This window comes from Engraulis encrasicolus, unplaced genomic scaffold (assembly GCF_034702125.1).
Source record: "Engraulis encrasicolus isolate BLACKSEA-1 unplaced genomic scaffold, IST_EnEncr_1.0 scaffold_69_np1212, whole genome shotgun sequence".
NCBI classification, from domain to species: Eukaryota; Metazoa; Chordata; class Actinopteri; order Clupeiformes; family Engraulidae; genus Engraulis; species Engraulis encrasicolus.
The window spans coordinates 252547-270714 of record NW_026946027.1 but is presented as its reverse complement, the minus strand read 5'-3'; the positions used below and the strand labels follow the sequence as shown (position 1 = coordinate 270714).

The 18168-nt window shown below is 42.4% G+C and overlaps 1 protein-coding gene across 2 annotated transcripts; it reads right to left on the bottom strand.

The window, feature by feature from the left end:
* Positions 1–713: 713 nt before the first annotated feature.
* LOC134444750 (arrestin domain-containing protein 3-like) lies at positions 714–17347 on the bottom strand. 2 transcript variants are annotated; one of them, XM_063193966.1, is made up of 6 exons: positions 16907–17347; positions 16712–16778; positions 12857–13004; positions 10281–10383; positions 3554–3819; positions 714–878 (listed from the first exon to the last, which is right to left on the bottom strand). In XM_063193966.1, exons 1-6 carry the CDS (start codon positions 17175–17177, stop codon positions 759–761), a joined length of 975 nt encoding a protein of 324 aa, XP_063050036.1. In that variant the 5' UTR covers positions 17178–17347; the 3' UTR covers positions 714–758. The 2 variants fall into 2 exon arrangements, with proteins under 2 accessions (XP_063050036.1, XP_063050037.1); XM_063193967.1 differs by having other exon boundaries at positions 17105–17347.
* Positions 17348–18168: the final 821 nt, after the last annotated feature.

Sequence of the window (18168 nt, the reverse complement as noted above, 5' to 3'; positions counted from 1 at the left end):
CCAAAAAGCAGCCAGATCTCTAGGTGAGAACAGTTCTCTCTATTGACCTTCACGTCTGTGAGTATGGTACCGTTTTAGCAGAGATTCTTTAAGTATATAGAGATATGCCAATGTAATAGGTTGCTATGGGCACCTAACATGACCAGGTTCCGGTCTGCCTAAAAGGGTGTGTCATAATACTCCTAGCATTGAATAGAACAGTCCTTAGGTCTGCCTAAAGGGGGATCCCCCCCCTCCCCCTTGCAATAATAGAACCCAGAAGCCTCTCTCTCTCTACTCTCTCTGGTTTTAGTGAGAGGCTGCCAAACAGTGGTACACTTGCGTAAGCCTAGCATTAGCGACCTCTGGAATTACACAGACTGCTTAGAATTTAAGTTTTTTTTCCCCACATGTCACATGTCTACATGTCTAGCTCTGGTTAACTAGGAAATAGGGTCCAATGTCAAAAATCCCTGAGGATTGCTTTCCTTGTAAGACCTGTGCATATGAAGAAACTGACCATAAAAGCTGACTTGACTTGACTTGAACTCAGCTGTCGGTAAGTTGAATTGCAGAATTGCATACCTTATATTCTCAGGTCATGTAAATATGAAAAAACCTAATGTTCACTATTGTGTTTTTGGTCAAATAAAAAAACAAAAAAAACAAAAAAAAAACACAATGTCAATAAGTTACTCTTCATATAGTTTCTCTTCATAGAAGATTCTACATAATTCAAACTATTCATGCCCTTTATGGTTTTTTTTTGCACATTACATTCAGAACACTGCATTGTAAGAAGGAGGCTGGAAGACTTCTAGAGGCGGCGGACGGTAGTTACCAATCACGATGGGAAACAACACCTTCAGTGCTGGGCATACTCCCACCTTCAGACTCACCTGAAAACAATAAAGGAATCAGTTATCAGTGGTCAGTTCATGAACCTACCCTAGAGCATTAACACACCAAGTCTGGGACAAATCCATACACCCAGTCAGAAGTTAATGGGCCAAACAAAAAAATTGGCCATCTTGAAACTGTTGGCTTCCAAAATCTAATCAGTTCATGAACCTAGGCTAGAGCATCGCCACACCGAATCTGGGACAAATCCATCCATCCGGTCAGAAGTTATGGGCAAAAACAAAAATTCAGCCATCTTGAATTCAGCCATCTTGAAAGTTTTGGCCTCCAAAATCGATTCACGTCATACACCTACCCTCGGGCCTTATCACACCGGATCTTGGACAAATCCATCCATCCGGTCAGAAGTTATGGGCAAAAACAAAAATTCGTCCATTTTGAATTCCGCCATCTTGAAAGTGTTGGCCTCCAAAATCTAATCAGTTCATGTACCAGGGCTTGACACTGGCACCCGCAAACCGGCCAAATGCTGGTAAAACTTGCCTGTTGTTAGTAACGATTTCAGTGTCACTAGCAAATTGGCTCATCTATTTTGCCCCTTGTGTATCAATTGTTTGTATTTAAGTTAAAGAAAAAGCTCTGTTTCTGTTTGTTTGATTTATTTCCATGTATAGAAAGCTATGCTCATCTTCTTGCTTTAGCAACTTATCTTCTGAAGTTAGATGTACAGTATCATGATAAAGAAAAAAATAATAATTACAAATTTGTGGCTAATAGAATAGTTGAATGGCTAGTGACTCTGGAAAAACACTAGCCACAGTGCCCGGTGAGTGAAGCCCTGTCATGTACGTACCCTAGATAGACAGGTCATCAGCTGGGAAAATTAGGCCTTTCGTCCTACCGCACTTTTCTCTGTGGATTACTGACCAGAAGCCCTATTGGAAGAAATTAAATCATGGGGCCACGTCAATTTTTGCTCAGAATTCAATATGGCCATCTCAAATGTGCTCCAAATTTCAAAATGTTCTCTGTTTTTTCAGAATGGCAGACTTTCATAAATTTTTCTCAATACTGTAAGGCCATCATTATCAATAAAGACAACCTATTTTCAGTTAAATTCTGTCCTATCTCCTATCTACAGACGTGAGTACAAAGGTTGGCAACAGAATGATGTAAATATATATCTTGCCCCTTTGAAATATCCTAAGGATTGTTGTCAGAAAATGATTGAATTACACATACACCTTTTGACTGCTGAAAAAAGGCTATTGACCTGACAAACTTTTCACATTACATTACTGACCAAGTTTTTCAAGCCTACATTTTTTTGCATAAAGCAAGGGTGAGTGTGCGTGCGTGTGTGTGCCCGCGCGTATCCCCCACTCATCTTTCCCCTGCTCTACAGTGTCTTTCCCCCACACACTATTCTGCCTCCCACACACTATTCTGCCCCACCCACCTCCCCACACACTATTCTGCCCCCCAACCCCCTCACTCATCCCCCCCATGCTACTCTACCCGCCCACCCCTCACCCACCCCCCCACTATTCTGCCCCCCACGCTAAGTTTGGCAGGCCAACCCCCCCCCCCCAACACACACACACTAGTCTGCCCCAGCAGTCCACTGTGTTTGTGAAATTCAGTCATTTGACAACATTCCTTTGGATATTTAAAAGTGGCAAGATATATTCATGCCTTTTTCTAGACAACCTTTATACTCACGTCTGTAGGGACATAGGGCAATTTAACTGAAAGATAGTTAATCTTCATTGATAATTATGGCCTTACAGTATTGAGAAAAATGTATGAAAGATTTTGAATTATGGAGCACATTTGAGATGGCAACCAGCAGGTTTCAATTGGCCTTCTGGTCTGTAAACCACTGTGAAAACCCTGACAGGACAATAGGCCTAATTTTCCCAGCCATAGACTCTCTATGTGCATTTCAATCATTATTTTCAGCACTTTCCTTTGGATATTACAAGGTGGCCAACTTTATTTTCATTTGTTTTAGCTTAGTCAACCTTTGTAAACATGTATGTAAGGAAATAGGACAGAATAGTGCTGAAAGTAATTAATCATTCATGAATATCACCTTATAGTACAATGTAATAATGCATTTTGGAAAATGGTGGCCATACTGGCCTTCTGCTCAGTAATCCACAGAGAAAAGTGCGGTAGGACGAAAGGCCTTAATTTTCCCAGCTGATGACCTGTCTAAGAGCATTGACACACTGAATCTGGGAAAAATCCACCCATCCGTTCAAAAGTTATCACGTTAACACGAAAGACCTAACACGGCGGACACTGCCGCACACGCAAAACCATTATATCCAAGACGCTCTGCGTTTCGGGAATATATCATCCTGTAGGTGGAGATAAATCAACATGTTTGCTGACAGTGTGAAAAACATATGTTAACAGAGGGTGGTGCTCGAGGCTCACCATGGCAACGATGCCCAACAGTCAGAAATATAAATTATGGAATATGAAATTGAATATCAAAAAAGCCATACTTAAAATAAGACATTTGAACATAAGCTATAACACCATTAACATCTCCTGAAAATGTGGTGTTTGGCCCCTAATCTATAAAATCTTTACCAGTCAGGCCCCAAAGCATCTAATTTCACATTGAATGACAACTCAGAGGTTCATCTCTTTTATATGCTATTAAGATATTGAATGGTGAAATGGCATGGCTGTGACTTACCTGGACTTTGTACTCGATAGTCAGGATATCGCAGTCTTCCAGGGTCATGTCAGCATCGCTGGGGATGGTAAGCGTCAGATCATGGCGAGCGTCTGAGGTGTGGGGCCCCAAAGTCTGCCCCCTGGTGCTGTACAGGGTCCTGTACTCTCTCTTATGATGGCCTCTTCCATTGGTGTAATAAGTCACTGTCTGATTAAGCTCTGCTTTGGGTTCAAAACTCCTGGACGTACCGTTTGTAAATTCAGCTGTTATTTTTATAGTTTCACCTGTGAATAATAATAAAAAAAGAAGCAGGTTCAGGTTCGGGGTACTTTGATTGGTACCCGTAGGTAAACTGGTTTGGCAGTTCAAAAGAGAGGTTGTTGTCCCTTCATGCAAGATATTACAAAAACATACACATACACATGCAATATGAAGAGCAATAAAATGTACACAGTATAGTAGGCCTACAGATGGTACGGACATATAAATAATGCCTACGTATGCACACATAAAGAAGATTGGGGCATGTGCGTCTACATTAGCCTGGGAACTCCCATACTGCCTTTAGTTTTACACAATCATTTCGATCTGACAGATCTTGTGATTAGGTCTGGTGGTAACCAGATAACGTCTACATAGCAGTTAGCCTAAATGAGGACCAAACCGTCTTGTGAAGTTGTTAAGATATACACGTAGCTAGAGCACAGTAATTAGAATGCTTTGTGCGGTCGTACCGTGGCACTAACGGTAGGGCACTCGTCTACTATACTGCCGACCCAGGCCCTTTGCCGAGCCTTCCCTGTCTTCCCTCTCCCAACTCGCTTCCTGTCACCACCCTCCTGTCCTATCTCATATAAACAAAGGAATAAAGGCCTGAAGACCCCCCCCACACACACACACACACACACACACACACACACACACACACACAAAAGAATGCTTTATGCAGATACAAATATGGCAGACGTATCATTACGCGTCTTAAGGAGACTGTTCTGTGTCATTGATGTATACATTTAGCTATTGCAATTCCCACAGCATGTGGACCAGGTGCATGTGCACTTTGTTTTTACATCTTGTTAAGCAGTGTAATTGCAGCTGAAACATTGCTCCTTTTTTAAAAATCTGTCTGCCTTTATGTAGCGAAGGGGAGTAGAGTTGCCCAGCTGGGACTTGAACCCAGACCTTCTGGGGTAGTAAACTGGGGCTCTGACCGCTACACCAAAGAGCCAGGCTCTTTGGTGTAGCGGTCAGAGCCCCGGTTTACTACCCCAGAAGGTCTGGGTTCAAGTCCCAGCTGGGCAACTCTACTCCCCTTCGCTACAAATGGTGTCAGAAGTGGGATGGTACCGTGAGGCCATCGGAAGCGTACCCATGGTGTGTGAGCCGTAATTCCATGTGAGGGACCCCCAGGATTGGTGACCCCGGTGTGAGGTACCCCAGTGATGGGTGAAGCATTGATGACGGGGCACACTGGATGGGAGAAGCATGATGGGCAGTTGCGTGAGGTACACCATGAGTGTGTGAAGCGCACGGGTGCGCTTCCCGAAGGGGAAGGCAGTGTGATGGAGTGACCATCACTAGGGTTGTGGGTGTGTTCTGACTAACATGCCAACGAGCCTGGCTCTTTGGTGTAGCGGTCAGAGCCCCGGTTTACTACCCCAGAAGGTCTGGGTTCAAGTCCCAGCTGGGCAACTCTACTCCCCTTCGCTACACTTTACAAAACATACCCTTGAAATCAAGAGAGCACTGCAATAATGTGGCACAATATATGTCCTAACCTCTTCATTTTGACCTCATTCAGTCACATTCAGCACATTGGCAAACAAGAGGCATGCAATATAGCTTAGCTTAGGTTTCTTTATCAGTCTCCACCAGGGAGAAAGATGTCTTAGAGACGAGGAGGTTGCAGTACCACAAAACAAGGCCGACAGGCGGACAACAGATGCGTCCTTCTATGCCAGTTCCAACAATGCAATTTTTTTCCCCCAAACACCCCCCTGGCCTCCTCCTAACCTGTCAACCAGTGTTAATTTCGTCAGCTTTTTTTGATTTAGTCTTAGTCTTAGTCACAATGACGAAAATCAATTTTAGTCTTAGTCATATTTTAGTCATTGCCTTCCCAATTTAGTCTTAGTCTTAGTCAAAATGACGAAAATCTATTTTAGTCATAGTCAAATTTTAGTCATTTTAGTCATTTTAGTCAACATTTCAAATTTTAGTCATTTTAGTCAACATTTCAAATTTTAGTCATTTTAGTCAATATTGTGGTGTAAAATAAATAACCTACAATGGCTATTGTTATTTCACAAAGCATTACTAATATAGCCTATTGCAGCAAATATTCACCTACTTTTCCACCAAAACCCAAATCAGTCATTTCAACATCATAGAGCAAAAGAGCATCACACACACACACACACACACACACACACACACACACACTTCCAGGTGCAGGCTTCTCTCTCTCTCTCTCTCTCTCTCTCTCTCTCTCTCTCTCTCTCTCTCTCTCTCTCTCTCTCTCTCTCGTGCATTAGAAGCTGCTGCATATTATTTGATTTTGAGTTTGATCACGGAGGAAGCTACATGCTCTTCTTCACCTGACCGCGTGACTTAAAGCCTGCAGATTCCTGGCAGTGGGAAGACCAGACATCCCAAGTCTGCATGAAGTTCAAGAAGTCTCCCTGATAGTGGCTTCCCGATGACCACGAGTCAGATAAAATATTGCTGATGTTAGACTATGCAAGTTAGCGGTTTTTGTTTTCAATTTGCAATGCGAGCAGAGAACGATAATGACTCGTGCGGCATGCGTGGAATGTAATAGGCTTAAATAGATTGTGCGAGCACACTTCGTATGCCATGCAAAAGTCCCAGGAAAAAATAGTTAGGCAGGGGTGTGTAGACTGGACGATAGAAAGGACATGCACATACAAATAGTTAAACACTAATGCTGTTTTGTTTGTCGGGGGTGTCGAGGCTCGATAAGCATGACCCTGAAAAGAGTTTTTGGAACTTGGGAAGACGCTGCAGACGCATGGAAATGCTGTCGACTTCCTTGGGTCTTTTAGCGTTGCTCTCGACGAGAACAAGTTTCAAATCTCAACCGTTTTAAACTCCTCAGCGATCGCCTATCCATTGATTATTTTCAAAAATAGGCTACAGTAGCCGTGCCTCAGACAGACCAACTTTCCCCCTGCTGGCGCGCGCTCCCGCGGTGACTGATTTAAATAAAGTCACAAATCCGACCTTCATGATTTGCTTGCGAACTGCCTACTCATATGGTTAAACAACAAATATAGCAAACATTACACAAAAAGAACAGACAACGAACGCCGGGCTAAGACAGCCTAAGTGAAAAGGAGAATAGTGGAAGCTCCAGGAGGTTTAGAATGACAGTATCAGAGGAGGATTGGCGCGACTGTCATTACTGCAGAAACACATGTCTTCGTCATGGACAAGAGGGTTGTTGAACATGTTTCAAAATTAACACTTCCCTCAACGTCGGCTATTTTTTCTCTTTCTCTGGGAATGTTTTGGGACCTAAACTCAACTTAAATGGACTCACTGAACTACTAGGCTACAGATCTACTGACTGAGCGGCGCCATGCATTGGCTGCCAGCAGAGACAAGCGAGGCAACACAGTATGAGCCCGCAATCACCTATGAAGTTCAAGACACGCCTTACAATTACAGATTACAAATTAATTATAAATAATTATATTTTTTAATGTCCATTCGTCCATGTCTTGTAAATTTCGTCTCGTCTTAGTCTCCTTGACGAAAATATTTTGTTATTTTCGTCATATTTTTATTTGCTGGAGGCAATTTTTAGTGCGTCATCGTCTCGTCATCGTCAAGGGAAAAAGGGGCGTTGACGAAATATTTTCGTCATCGTCGTGGTTGACGAAATTAACACTGCTGTCAACGCCCCCCTGAGGATGTACTTTTTGTTTATTGGTCATCATGGACACTCCAAATAATGTGGCAGGCAGCAAAATGGCAAGACATGGCTTTATTTTTTGCAGTTTAGGCTATAGTAAGCTTATTCTTGGATTTGGAAAAGAACCATATGATTTCAAATTTCACATAGATGAAGTAGGCTACATTACAAATGACCAGACATGTATTAGTATCAACCTTTAGTATCACGCCATTTCAGCATCATGTGCATGTGGGAAAGAATCTAAACATCGACAAATAATAAATAAATAAAATCGTTTGGGTGAATCATGTGCTTATGGGTTCACCCTTTAGGTGAATTATGCGCTTATTTTTCAAAACCAGCTTCACCGTCAAGGCACAAAGCAGTGAGCTCCCGTGCCAGAGTTTACCAAATTCAAACGACTACAAAGCAATTACGAAAGACGCGTTATGTCCTGTGCTCTCTCTGAGCGCAGCGAAAAGCACCTGTGGGGTACGAGCCCGCCAACGAAAGAACCTCCCTGTAGGTTACGAGTAGGCTAACACACCGTATGTCAAATGGCCCAGATGTCTACTTGTAGTTCGAGCACCATGCTCCAATGCGCAGCGCAAACTGACTACTGAAAAGGCAGAAGTAAACTCGCTGGGAATATTAAAAGGGAGGCTCGTAGGCTACACACAGACCTCTGAACCCGAGTTTGTGGACTGGAGAAAAGCGGAGGAAAATGTGAATGTTATGAAAGAAAAAAAAGCTAACCAAATGTATGTTACAGGTCCACGTTTAGAGGAAGAGCTGCGCTGCGGGTCGCCTGTCAACTACAGTTGCATGTCGTGGAGCGTTATGCAATGCAAACGCCCCTCTATCCACGCACAAAGGAAAATGTAAATGTTTTGAAAGGAGAAAAGCTATAACCAAATGTTACAGGTCAACGTTTAGAAGAAGAGCTGTATGCGCTGCTGGTCGCCTGTCAACTAACTACGGTTCCATGCCGTGGAGCGTTATGCAATGCAAACGCCTCTCTATCCGAGCACAAACATCTGTGTCAAAAACTGCCTGCCGACTTCTAAATCGTTCATTTCCGCGAGTTTCTGACGAACCAAAATAAAGTTGCCTCCCATTGTCCAAACGCAAAACAATGGCGAAAATTGAATGCCCCCCTCAGTTGTCTCACAATGCCATCAGCCGTCTTGCCTGTTAGGTAATATGTTCTGGCTTGCACGCATTCGCTCCGGTCCAAAATGGCAACTCTGCCGCCTTGTGGCCACAGTAAGGAACAATTGGCTTGCACGCATTCGCTCCGGTCCAAAATGGCAACTCTGCCGCCTTGTGGCCACAGTAAGGAACAATTGAAGGAATGCGTTTCAGACGAATGCGTTTCAGACGGACGGACGGACGGACGGACAGACAGACCCTCTTATAGAGATGCTGGGACGCATCTAAAAACCACAAGAGGACAACACCAACACCTACACCTACTTACACCTTTACATACACACCATTTGGACTGACTGACTGACACTACCTACACTTTTAGGTGCCGTTTCCACTTAGCAGGATATTTTTTTAGCAGGGTATTTTTTTCTCCTGTTTAAGTGTAAACGCAACGTGGATAAAAATAAATCCTCCATTGTAACAAATGCGTTTCAGCCCCATAAATAGGATATTTTTTTCTCCTGCTTTTTATACCTGGGTTTCAAATATCTGCTACTTGGAAACGGAAGGCCAAAACCAATGCAAAACCAATGCAACCAGGAGAAAAAAATATCCATATATAAAATTATCCAGCTACGTGGAAACAGCACCTTATACTGTATAATAACGATATGCAGGGCATGACATTGGCACCTGCCAACTGGCCAAAAACCTGCAACACTTGGTTGGAGCTGGTAGCAATTTTACTCTCAGTCGCAACTTTGATGTAAAACGCATTCTTAGGTATGACAGGACAGTCGACTATGTTCTTTTATTTGCCACATGTGCGTCAACTGTTTCTATTTACGTTCAGACTCCATTTGTCCGATGTGGAGGTTGCTGCCACCCCTCAACACCCATGAACTCTTTTTGACTTCTGTCATCCAAACAACCAGGACTACAAACACTGCTTTAGCCAGGCCTTTTATTGCACTGACTTTTTCACAGCAAATAATACATCATAATAAATATTAATAAATAATAAATAATAAATAGTATGTTACAAAAACATACACATACACATGCAATATGAAGAGCAATAAAATGTACACAGTATAGTAGGCCTACAGATGGTATGGACATATAAATAATGCCTACATATGCACACATAAAGAAGATTGGGGCATGTGCGTCTACAGTAGCCTGGAAACTCCCATACTGCCTTTAGTTCTACACAATCTGAGCCTGTACTGTGTAATTGATGTATAAATTTAGCTATTGCAGATACTGAAGCCTGGATTGAACTGAATTGAAGCCTGGATCTTTCCTTGGACTATGCATAGTGACTTTGGCACCTTGACACTTCGGACACTTTTCCAGTTTTTGATCTTGTCTGTGTCCCTAGCTGGCGGCTGACTGGTCTCATAGGACTCAATGTTAGCTGCTAGCATAGAGTTAAAAATTGCACTGCCATACTCAGAGAACGGTTGAAAGTACAGGAGAAAGGTAAAACTCAATTATTTAACTCAAGGGGAGGTGTAATATGAGCTTATTCCCAAAAATGGGACAGTATCGCTTTAAGACTCGGGAACACCAGTAGCCACACTGGTATCTGATGAGCATAAAAAAGGTCAAGGCCAAGCCAAGCTGATAAGAACTGACTGACACTGTGCGAGTGTGCTTGCTGCTTACCAGGAATGTAGCCTTTTCTATCCATATGTGCATCTATAGACACCTCTCCTGAGACACAGCAGAAACAGACAAGGTTCTTACGGTTGCTGGCCGATAGGGGCAGCTATGGAGGAAGAACAACACAAGTGCAGAAAACATGTCAGCAGTGGTGGAGGAAAAAGTCCTGCCACGTATTCCTCCTGCCTGAGCTCTCACCACAGGTGATTTCATTGATTGGATGATCTACCTACTGTTGGCATTAGCTGGTTCCAAGTGAACAGGCTGGAAGTACATTAACCCCTTAACGCAGAGCCTATGTTATAACTTTACTGTCACCAAAATTGTAATGGCTATGTCTTAATCTGTTACTTAAGGCTCTCGGCACTATCATAGTAATGTTGTTATGATGTAGTTGAGTATTTTCAGCACATAGTGAATAGGCCCGCTGGCGACCCCATCTGCAGTAAGAGGCTACGAGGGGCCTCGTGTGAGCTGTCTCCACGTAGCAGGATATTTTTAAATGTGTATATTTTTTTCTCCTGGTTTCATTGGTTTTGGCCTTCTATTTCCAAGTAGGCCTAAGCAGATTTTTAAAACCCCCATATCAAAAATCCCGTTTTGAAAATATCCCAGTTAGGTGGCTAAAATGCACCTGTTACAATGGAGTTTTTATATTTATCACCATGTTGCATTTCCACCTAAACAGGAGAAAAAAATGCCCACATATAAAAAATATCCTGCTACGTGGAAACAGCACCTAAGACTTGTGTAGATGCCCTATTAAATCTTTCCGTGTGTGAAAATCTGAAGATACATGAAAAAAGAGATAGAGAGAGAGAACAGAAGCAGAAGAGGACCCTACTCTTGGCAGATTACAGTGGCGTCTGCAGCTCCAGGCCACGTAATTAGAATAGCAGGAAAAAGTTGATTTATTTCCATAATACCATCAATTATAGATTCATGGCCCAGATTTTGAACTATTCCAATCATTCATTTGTTTGTGTTTACATATTTTGGCCTTCCAGCTTAAAAAAAACATGAATTGGGGAATTTGCATTATATATTGTAATAAAATCACCATTTTCTTCAGCAAAATTCAGGTTACATTAAATCAGTTGAAATTTGGTACTTTCTACATAACATGCAATGTTCAATAGGACTCTCTCCGTCTTAATCACTGCCATGATGCATTTAACATTGAAGTCAATGGCAGAAACAGTGCATGGGAGTTATGGAAGCCCAGATATCTTTGATGCTTTGCTGTCAGCCGATCTTGTTTGCTGACCTGGTGACCCAGACTTCACTCCTCAATATACCCAGTAGATTTCCATGCCACGTTTTGGTGCTTTAGTGGTACGGACATTCTAACGCACCAGAAATAAGACCCCATTGAAAACAAAGCGATAGAACACAAGCGGTTGACAAGTTGAATAGTAGGGCTGTAACGATACACTCAACTCACAATTCGGTTCGTATCACGATTTTTGACCTATGGTTCGATACACCCCACGATTTCTGAAATGTATCTCCACTGAAGTTTGGAAACACTATCACATCAAATCATAAGGTTGTTTTTCTGGAGTAATGGGTAATAAAACTTTGAAAGGGCGTATCACGATACTGCCTCCTTGTATCACGATACAGTATCGTGACTCTGTGTATCACGATTTCTCGGTTCGATACAATATCGTTACAGCCCTATTGAATAGAGAACGTTTCATTAAACGCTGTGTTCATGGTAAGTTGATGGTAAGCCTGTCTGATGGAAAAGGGAAGATGCTCTACCTACTGTGGGAAGTGGCTGGTTCAGCAAACTGTCTAGAAGATAAGCACAGGCCCTATACTTGCTAACACCTGCATGTCAGGTAGTGGTGTAGTCTACTTTTTATGGTGGGTACGTATACTGTATATTTGAGCATTTTTTGAAGTGGGTGTACTGTATATGTTTCTGCTATTCATAATAATGGATCAATCAATTTTAAGTGGGTATACTGAAGTGGCTGAAATTTAGAAGTGGGTATACTCCGTATACCTGCGTTCTACGTAGACCACACCTGCATGTCAGGTCATGTTAATCACAGGATTGTTTTTTCTTCAAAGTGACTACATGTAACATTGACAACATGTGTCTTTCCAGAAAAATTAATGGGAGATGCAAGTTCAGAAGAAAAGATCAAATAAGAGTGAAGCAAAGTGAGTGCCAAGTGAACACAAATCAAAGACGGTACAGAACAGATGGATCATTGACATCTGCAGTGAATAGTACGCCATTAAGTCCCCCACATTTGGGCTGGGGTCATTTCCTAACCCTACGTCTCTCTCTGACCACTAATTTCCTGTTGATCTTCATTGTAAATAAAGGCCCAAAAAGCCCATAAAATAGGCTACATATTAAAGATAATATATATTATAGATTGATAGTGTAAATATTTTGTAGTGCAAAAAGACAAAAGATAAATCAAGTCAGAAGATCACTTCTATACAGATAGCCTACCTAAGAAATCGCAACCTACTGTATAAAGTGACATTTTTAAGTGGAAGTTATTAAAGCTAAACGTATAGTTAGAAGCACAGTCAGACAGTTTGTGGTGTCTTACCAAAAGTTCAGGGATACCGATATTGACCCAGCGTTCAAACTTGAATTCTGAGGTAAATGTTTTTTCCATGTGCCATGCTCTGTGAATCCCTGTGATTACTGCATAGGAGATCTTGCCATAAAACCCCTCAAAGGTGGATGGGAAATCTCTGTGATAGAAAAAGACCATGTTTCATGTACTGTAGGCTATACTATTACATTTGTATTGATCCGTTAAAGTGCATTATTCACTAGATCAGTGGTTTTCAAAGTGGGGGCCGGGGACCCCTGGGGGGCTGCGAGGGGGTGATTGGCGGGGCTGCGGCAGGTTGACAGAAAAAGCATTGTAAAACAAAACAAAAATAAATAAATACATTAACTAACACTTAACACTATTCCTGTTAATTAAGACCTGTATTATAATAATCTATTGCATCTCTGACATTACTGCTGTACTATCATTAGGCCTAAGTTACCATTCGAACGGGGCTCTGACACACAGACATAGATGATGGCTTTCAAAGGGGGTGCACAGACAAAATAGTGTGGCATGAGTCATGACCAAAGAAATTCAACAGAGAAGAACAATCTCTAGGGGGGAAATGCATTGGCCACGGTGTAGTACGGGGGCGTTGCCTGAGGACACGAGTGGATGGAAAATTAACTCCCTTGAGCATGGTCATTGGTCAGTGGGTGCGATGGATACAATTTTCGTACTCCCTTGCACATGGTCAGTGGGGGCGACACCATGATGGATAATTTGTGGCCAATTAACGGCAGCTGTTGGTCAGCAGTAATTGCTGGGGGTAATTAAGGACAGCTGACAGACATTCACGCTGTCCTATGACCTGTTCCACAGTGAATAACATTTCCGTACTCCCCTCGCCATAATTTCCTACTACGCTGTTATGTAAGGGTTAACGTTCGGCGAGAAGGTCGCTATCGTGGAATAGCAGCACGACAGAGAGAATCTTTAGACCCCGACGCGGAGCAGAGGGGTCTTGTTCTCTCTGAAGTGCTGCTATTCCACAAAGCGACCGACTCGCCGAAAGTTAACCCGCTTATTATATGGATATACTTAAATGATTCACACATGGCGGGGACATTTCTTTAGGCCTATTTAATGTTAAGTCTATTATAGTTTTTAATGTCAAAAGATTGTTGCTGCGCAAAACAAAACAATGCCGTTGTGGAACACCGCTAGGCAACAGCTAGGCCTACTAGGTAGCCAGGACAACAGGTGTTGTCTATCACAGCAGCTGATTAGAGTCTTGTTGAAAAGTCGCTTTAGCAGTGAAAAGTCTTGTTGCCATTGACAGCGGTCTGTTATAGACCAACCCGTCCGTTATCGAAAAATAACAGACGTGCGAACGTTGGGGAGCCCCGTTGAAATGAATGGAGCATTCGACCGATGACGTCACACCATATAATAAGACGTGAGTAAGCCCTCTTGTCTCAAGCCTCTTTGGTCATGACCCATGTAACGGGGGTCTTGGCTGAAATATAGGCTACCGGTAGGCCTATATGGGGGAGGCCTGGCTGTAATGTTTGGGAACCCCTGCACTATATCACCTTGAGTAGAATATCATTGGGCCTAGGTTACAATTTTTTTTCTCCAAATAGTTGATTAGTCAAACGATTAATTTTTCAAGTAGCCTACTCTAGCACTTAATCTTCAAGGAAAGTGGGGGGGGGGGGTTTAAATAGGCCTACTATAGGTCCCTGAGCACTTTTTTCACACCTAATAATAAAAAAAACTGTTCCTAATGTTGGCTGTTCCTAATGTTGGCTATTGCTGTGGTCTTATGGATAGGCCTGTAGGCAGTGTTTCCCATACATTGAGGAAACTATGGCGGCCCGCCATAGTTTAAATTTGGCCGCCATAGTTTACGAAAATGTAAAAAAAAAAAAAAAAAAAAAAAAAAAAAGTTTTACTTTTTTTTTTTTTTTTTTAACGATATCCGTTTTTGTTAAAAACGATTTGAATTACGATTTTGAATTTCCTTCGCATTTTCCTCCTGGAGTAAATACATCCTATAGACTCTGTATTGGTTAGATAAGTAGTCCCACGGTAACACAGAATGAGGGGAAAGCATTAGGAAGTGACCGTAAGGGTATTACAGTTGATTCATGTGTGCACACTTGTAACATCGGGTGAGTAACAGAACATGTGCGCAACGATGCGTTATGACACGCCGATATGCGAGGAGCTTCGTCCAAATCGCTAGTCGCATGCATCATCGCTAACTGCGTTTACATCGCGTGCCGCGTGTAAGGGAAATGTTAGTTATTGACATGTATGGAATTCACTTCAATTTGTGCTGTTTCTTGCTTCAGTTGTGGACAAAACGATTGGCCAAACTCACAATAGAAAGCCTTTGCTGTGCTACTGTCCCAGAGAGCTGAAAAAAAAACCTTCATAGAAGAAGTCACACTTAACAGGGGTGTTAACCAATCCAATGAGTTCTCTCTCTCTCTCTCTCTCTCTCTCTCTCTCTCTCTCTCTCTCTCTCTCTCTCTCTGTCTCTCTCTCTCTCTCTCTCTCTCTCAGTAGCCTATTTACCCATAACAAATGGTGCATTTCTGAGCCATTTTTAATGTGTAGCCTATACCACTGAAGGCATGATAATGCTTCATCATATTTTAGAAATAGGGCCTATGTGCCTTTTATATACCAAATGTTTATCATTTTGAAATTGTTTCAGTTGTTTATGACTTGTGTATGACTGAAATTATCTCTGCATACTATCAGTGCTGCATTGCTTTGTAAAGATAGGCTAATCAACACACTTTAAAAACACACTGAAAAGATACGGCCATAGTAGCCTACTGAAAACATTTTGTTCATAATAATGGTGATTAATAAATGGTGGTCTTAAATTTTCATACTGGCATCCTTGAATTTGACTTGGTAGATCACGGCAGACCATCAACTTCAAAAGTAGATCTTGGTTAAAAAAAAGGTTGGGCACCCCTGCTATAGAGAGAACCACAAGTGCTTGAAAGACAGGGATCAAAAGCCTAGTCAAGTTGTTGTAGTTTACTTGGGTTTGGGAGCAATATAAAAAACCTTCAGAGAAGAGACAGTTGGGATGAGTTTACTAACACTCCCTAGGCTTTGTTTTACAGTTGTAATGAGTTTGGTAACAGACCTTCATTGACAGAGGAGACATCGGGCTGCATATAGAAATTAATGTGTAATGAATGTGAATATAGACATAAATGTGTAATATGTTGTTCAGCCCTTTTAATGGGAGGAATTTGGAAAAAAAACTGGCCCTGTGACCAGCACCCCTCATGTAGAATGTGTACGCCTACAGATGTGTGTGGGGGAAAAGGCATAGCCTTTTTGTCTATGCGTTAACAATTTCACAGTGCTCTTAAATTATTATCTCTGCTCCTATTTTGTTTTATTATTGTTTCCCAGACCCCTGCATGAGGGACGAATGAAACTGTGTTGTAAACAGAAATTATTCACTGTACTGCATTTTTTGACAATGACAATGTACTACTATTATACAAGTCATGGGTAAAATCTTATGTAGCCTTATTTCTCAAAATATAAATGGCTGAAATATAGGCCCAGGCCTACAGTTTCTCCATGCGCCTCATTGTTTTGCCGTTTTGCATTTACGCTGCAAGAATACCCCCCCCCCCCCCCCCCCCCCAAAAGGCCCGTGTGAGAAGACCACCCCCCCCCCCCCCCCCCCCCCCCCCCCCCCCCCCCCCCCCCCCCCCCCCCCCCCCCCACCCGGACAAAATAAACTACGGCTGCCCCCATAGTTTCCAAAATTTCTGTGGGAAACACTGCCTGTAGGTAAAGGCATGACATGAGAAAAGTAGATTAGGCTGAACGAATGATTATGACGCTACTCACCCTTGGGGAAGTGGGCAGCAGAAGGGGTACACGTGAAGCCCCGGTTGTAGAACGAGTTCATCTGCACCTGAAAAGTGTTGTTAACATGATATCAATAGTGAAAACAGAGGCTGTGAAACCATAGGCCTAGTTCTACACGGATTCGTTTCGGTTACCACATTTGTATAGTGAATGATTAGGATATAGGCCTATTACCAACGTGTGGTTGCAGAACAACCCTTTCCATTTCAAAGAGAACCACTTTTCCTGTGTGATAATGCGTACGCCGGTGTTCTTCGGATCTGCTCTCCGTGGTCCAATGAACCTTCACTTTGCCCTTGACAGTCATTGTTATTTTCTGAATCTTGACTTCATCGGAAAGCTCAAAGCGCATTTCACCCGAGACCATCTCACCTCTGTGGAAAACGCCTGTGGGATTAGGCGTGACGAAATGTACAGAAAAGTTTTTGAACGTTTCCCCTAACATGTTGTTAACAGGTGCCTATACCGGGGCCTCGGTCCAACTTCCAATACGGCGTAGGCTATCCCCGTGTGAATCTGCCTCGGTTTGCCTGGTCCTGCCCTGCCACCCAGAGCACGTTATGAACAGGCACGCTTGACGCCTGACCGGGATAACGGGGATAACGCAGTGATAAAGAATGCACAATCTACTGAAAATTAAATAATCACAACGTCAGCATTCCGAACGAAGTTGAGCGACACGTCTAGGGCCGCGGACCTAAGTTGGGCAGCGCTCACAACCAGTGGTGTAGGCCTAGTCTACTGTTTTTGAGGTGGGTGCCCGGTAGGCCCTATATTTGTGCTATTCTAAGTAGGCCTAATGGATCAATCAATTTTAGGTGGGTAGCCTACCTACTGAAATCCCTGAAATTTCGAAGTGAGTAGCCTAGGCTAGACTACCAGAGAGAGTGAGAGTAATATAATATAATATTCAGTGGTGTAGTCTACTTTTTTTTAAGTGGGTATAGGCCTACTGTATATTTGAGCATTTTCTGAAGTGGGTATACTGTAGGCTATATATTTGTGCTATTCAAAACAATGGATCAATCAATTTTAAGTGGGTATACTGAAATCCCTGAAATTTAGAAGTGGGTAGGCCTATACTCCGTATACCCGCGTTCTACGTAGACTACACCACTGATAATATTATATAATATATAGTGCATATCATATCATATCATATCATATCATATCATATCATATCATATCATATATCACATCACATCACATCACATCACATCATATTGTCTAGGCTAATATAGCCTAATATAATATAGTCTAATATAATGTCATATAATACTATTGGGTAAACATGGGTAATATGGCGTGGACCCCAGGACACTACACTGGAGAAAATGGGCCTCGGCGTCAAAAGGGTTACGAATCCCTGGTCTAAGGTAGTACAAGGTAGTGCTGGATAGAGATGATATAAAACCCGGAGGATCCGGTTGGAGAGC

Bases quoted from the DNA above. Each gene is read 5' to 3' on its own strand.
- LOC134444750 (XM_063193966.1), bottom strand. From the start codon at position 17,177: ATGTTAGGGGAAACGTTCAAAAACTTTTCTGTACATTTCGTCACGCCT. The intron at 16,779-16,906 runs GTAATAGGCCTA...AACACTTTTCAG, and splicing joins TGTTCTGCAACCACACGTTG to GTGCAGATGAACTCGTTCTA. The intron at 13,005-16,711 runs GTGAGTAGCGTC...TTTCTATCACAG, and splicing joins TGCTGCCCACTTCCCCAAGG to AGATTTCCCATCCACCTTTG.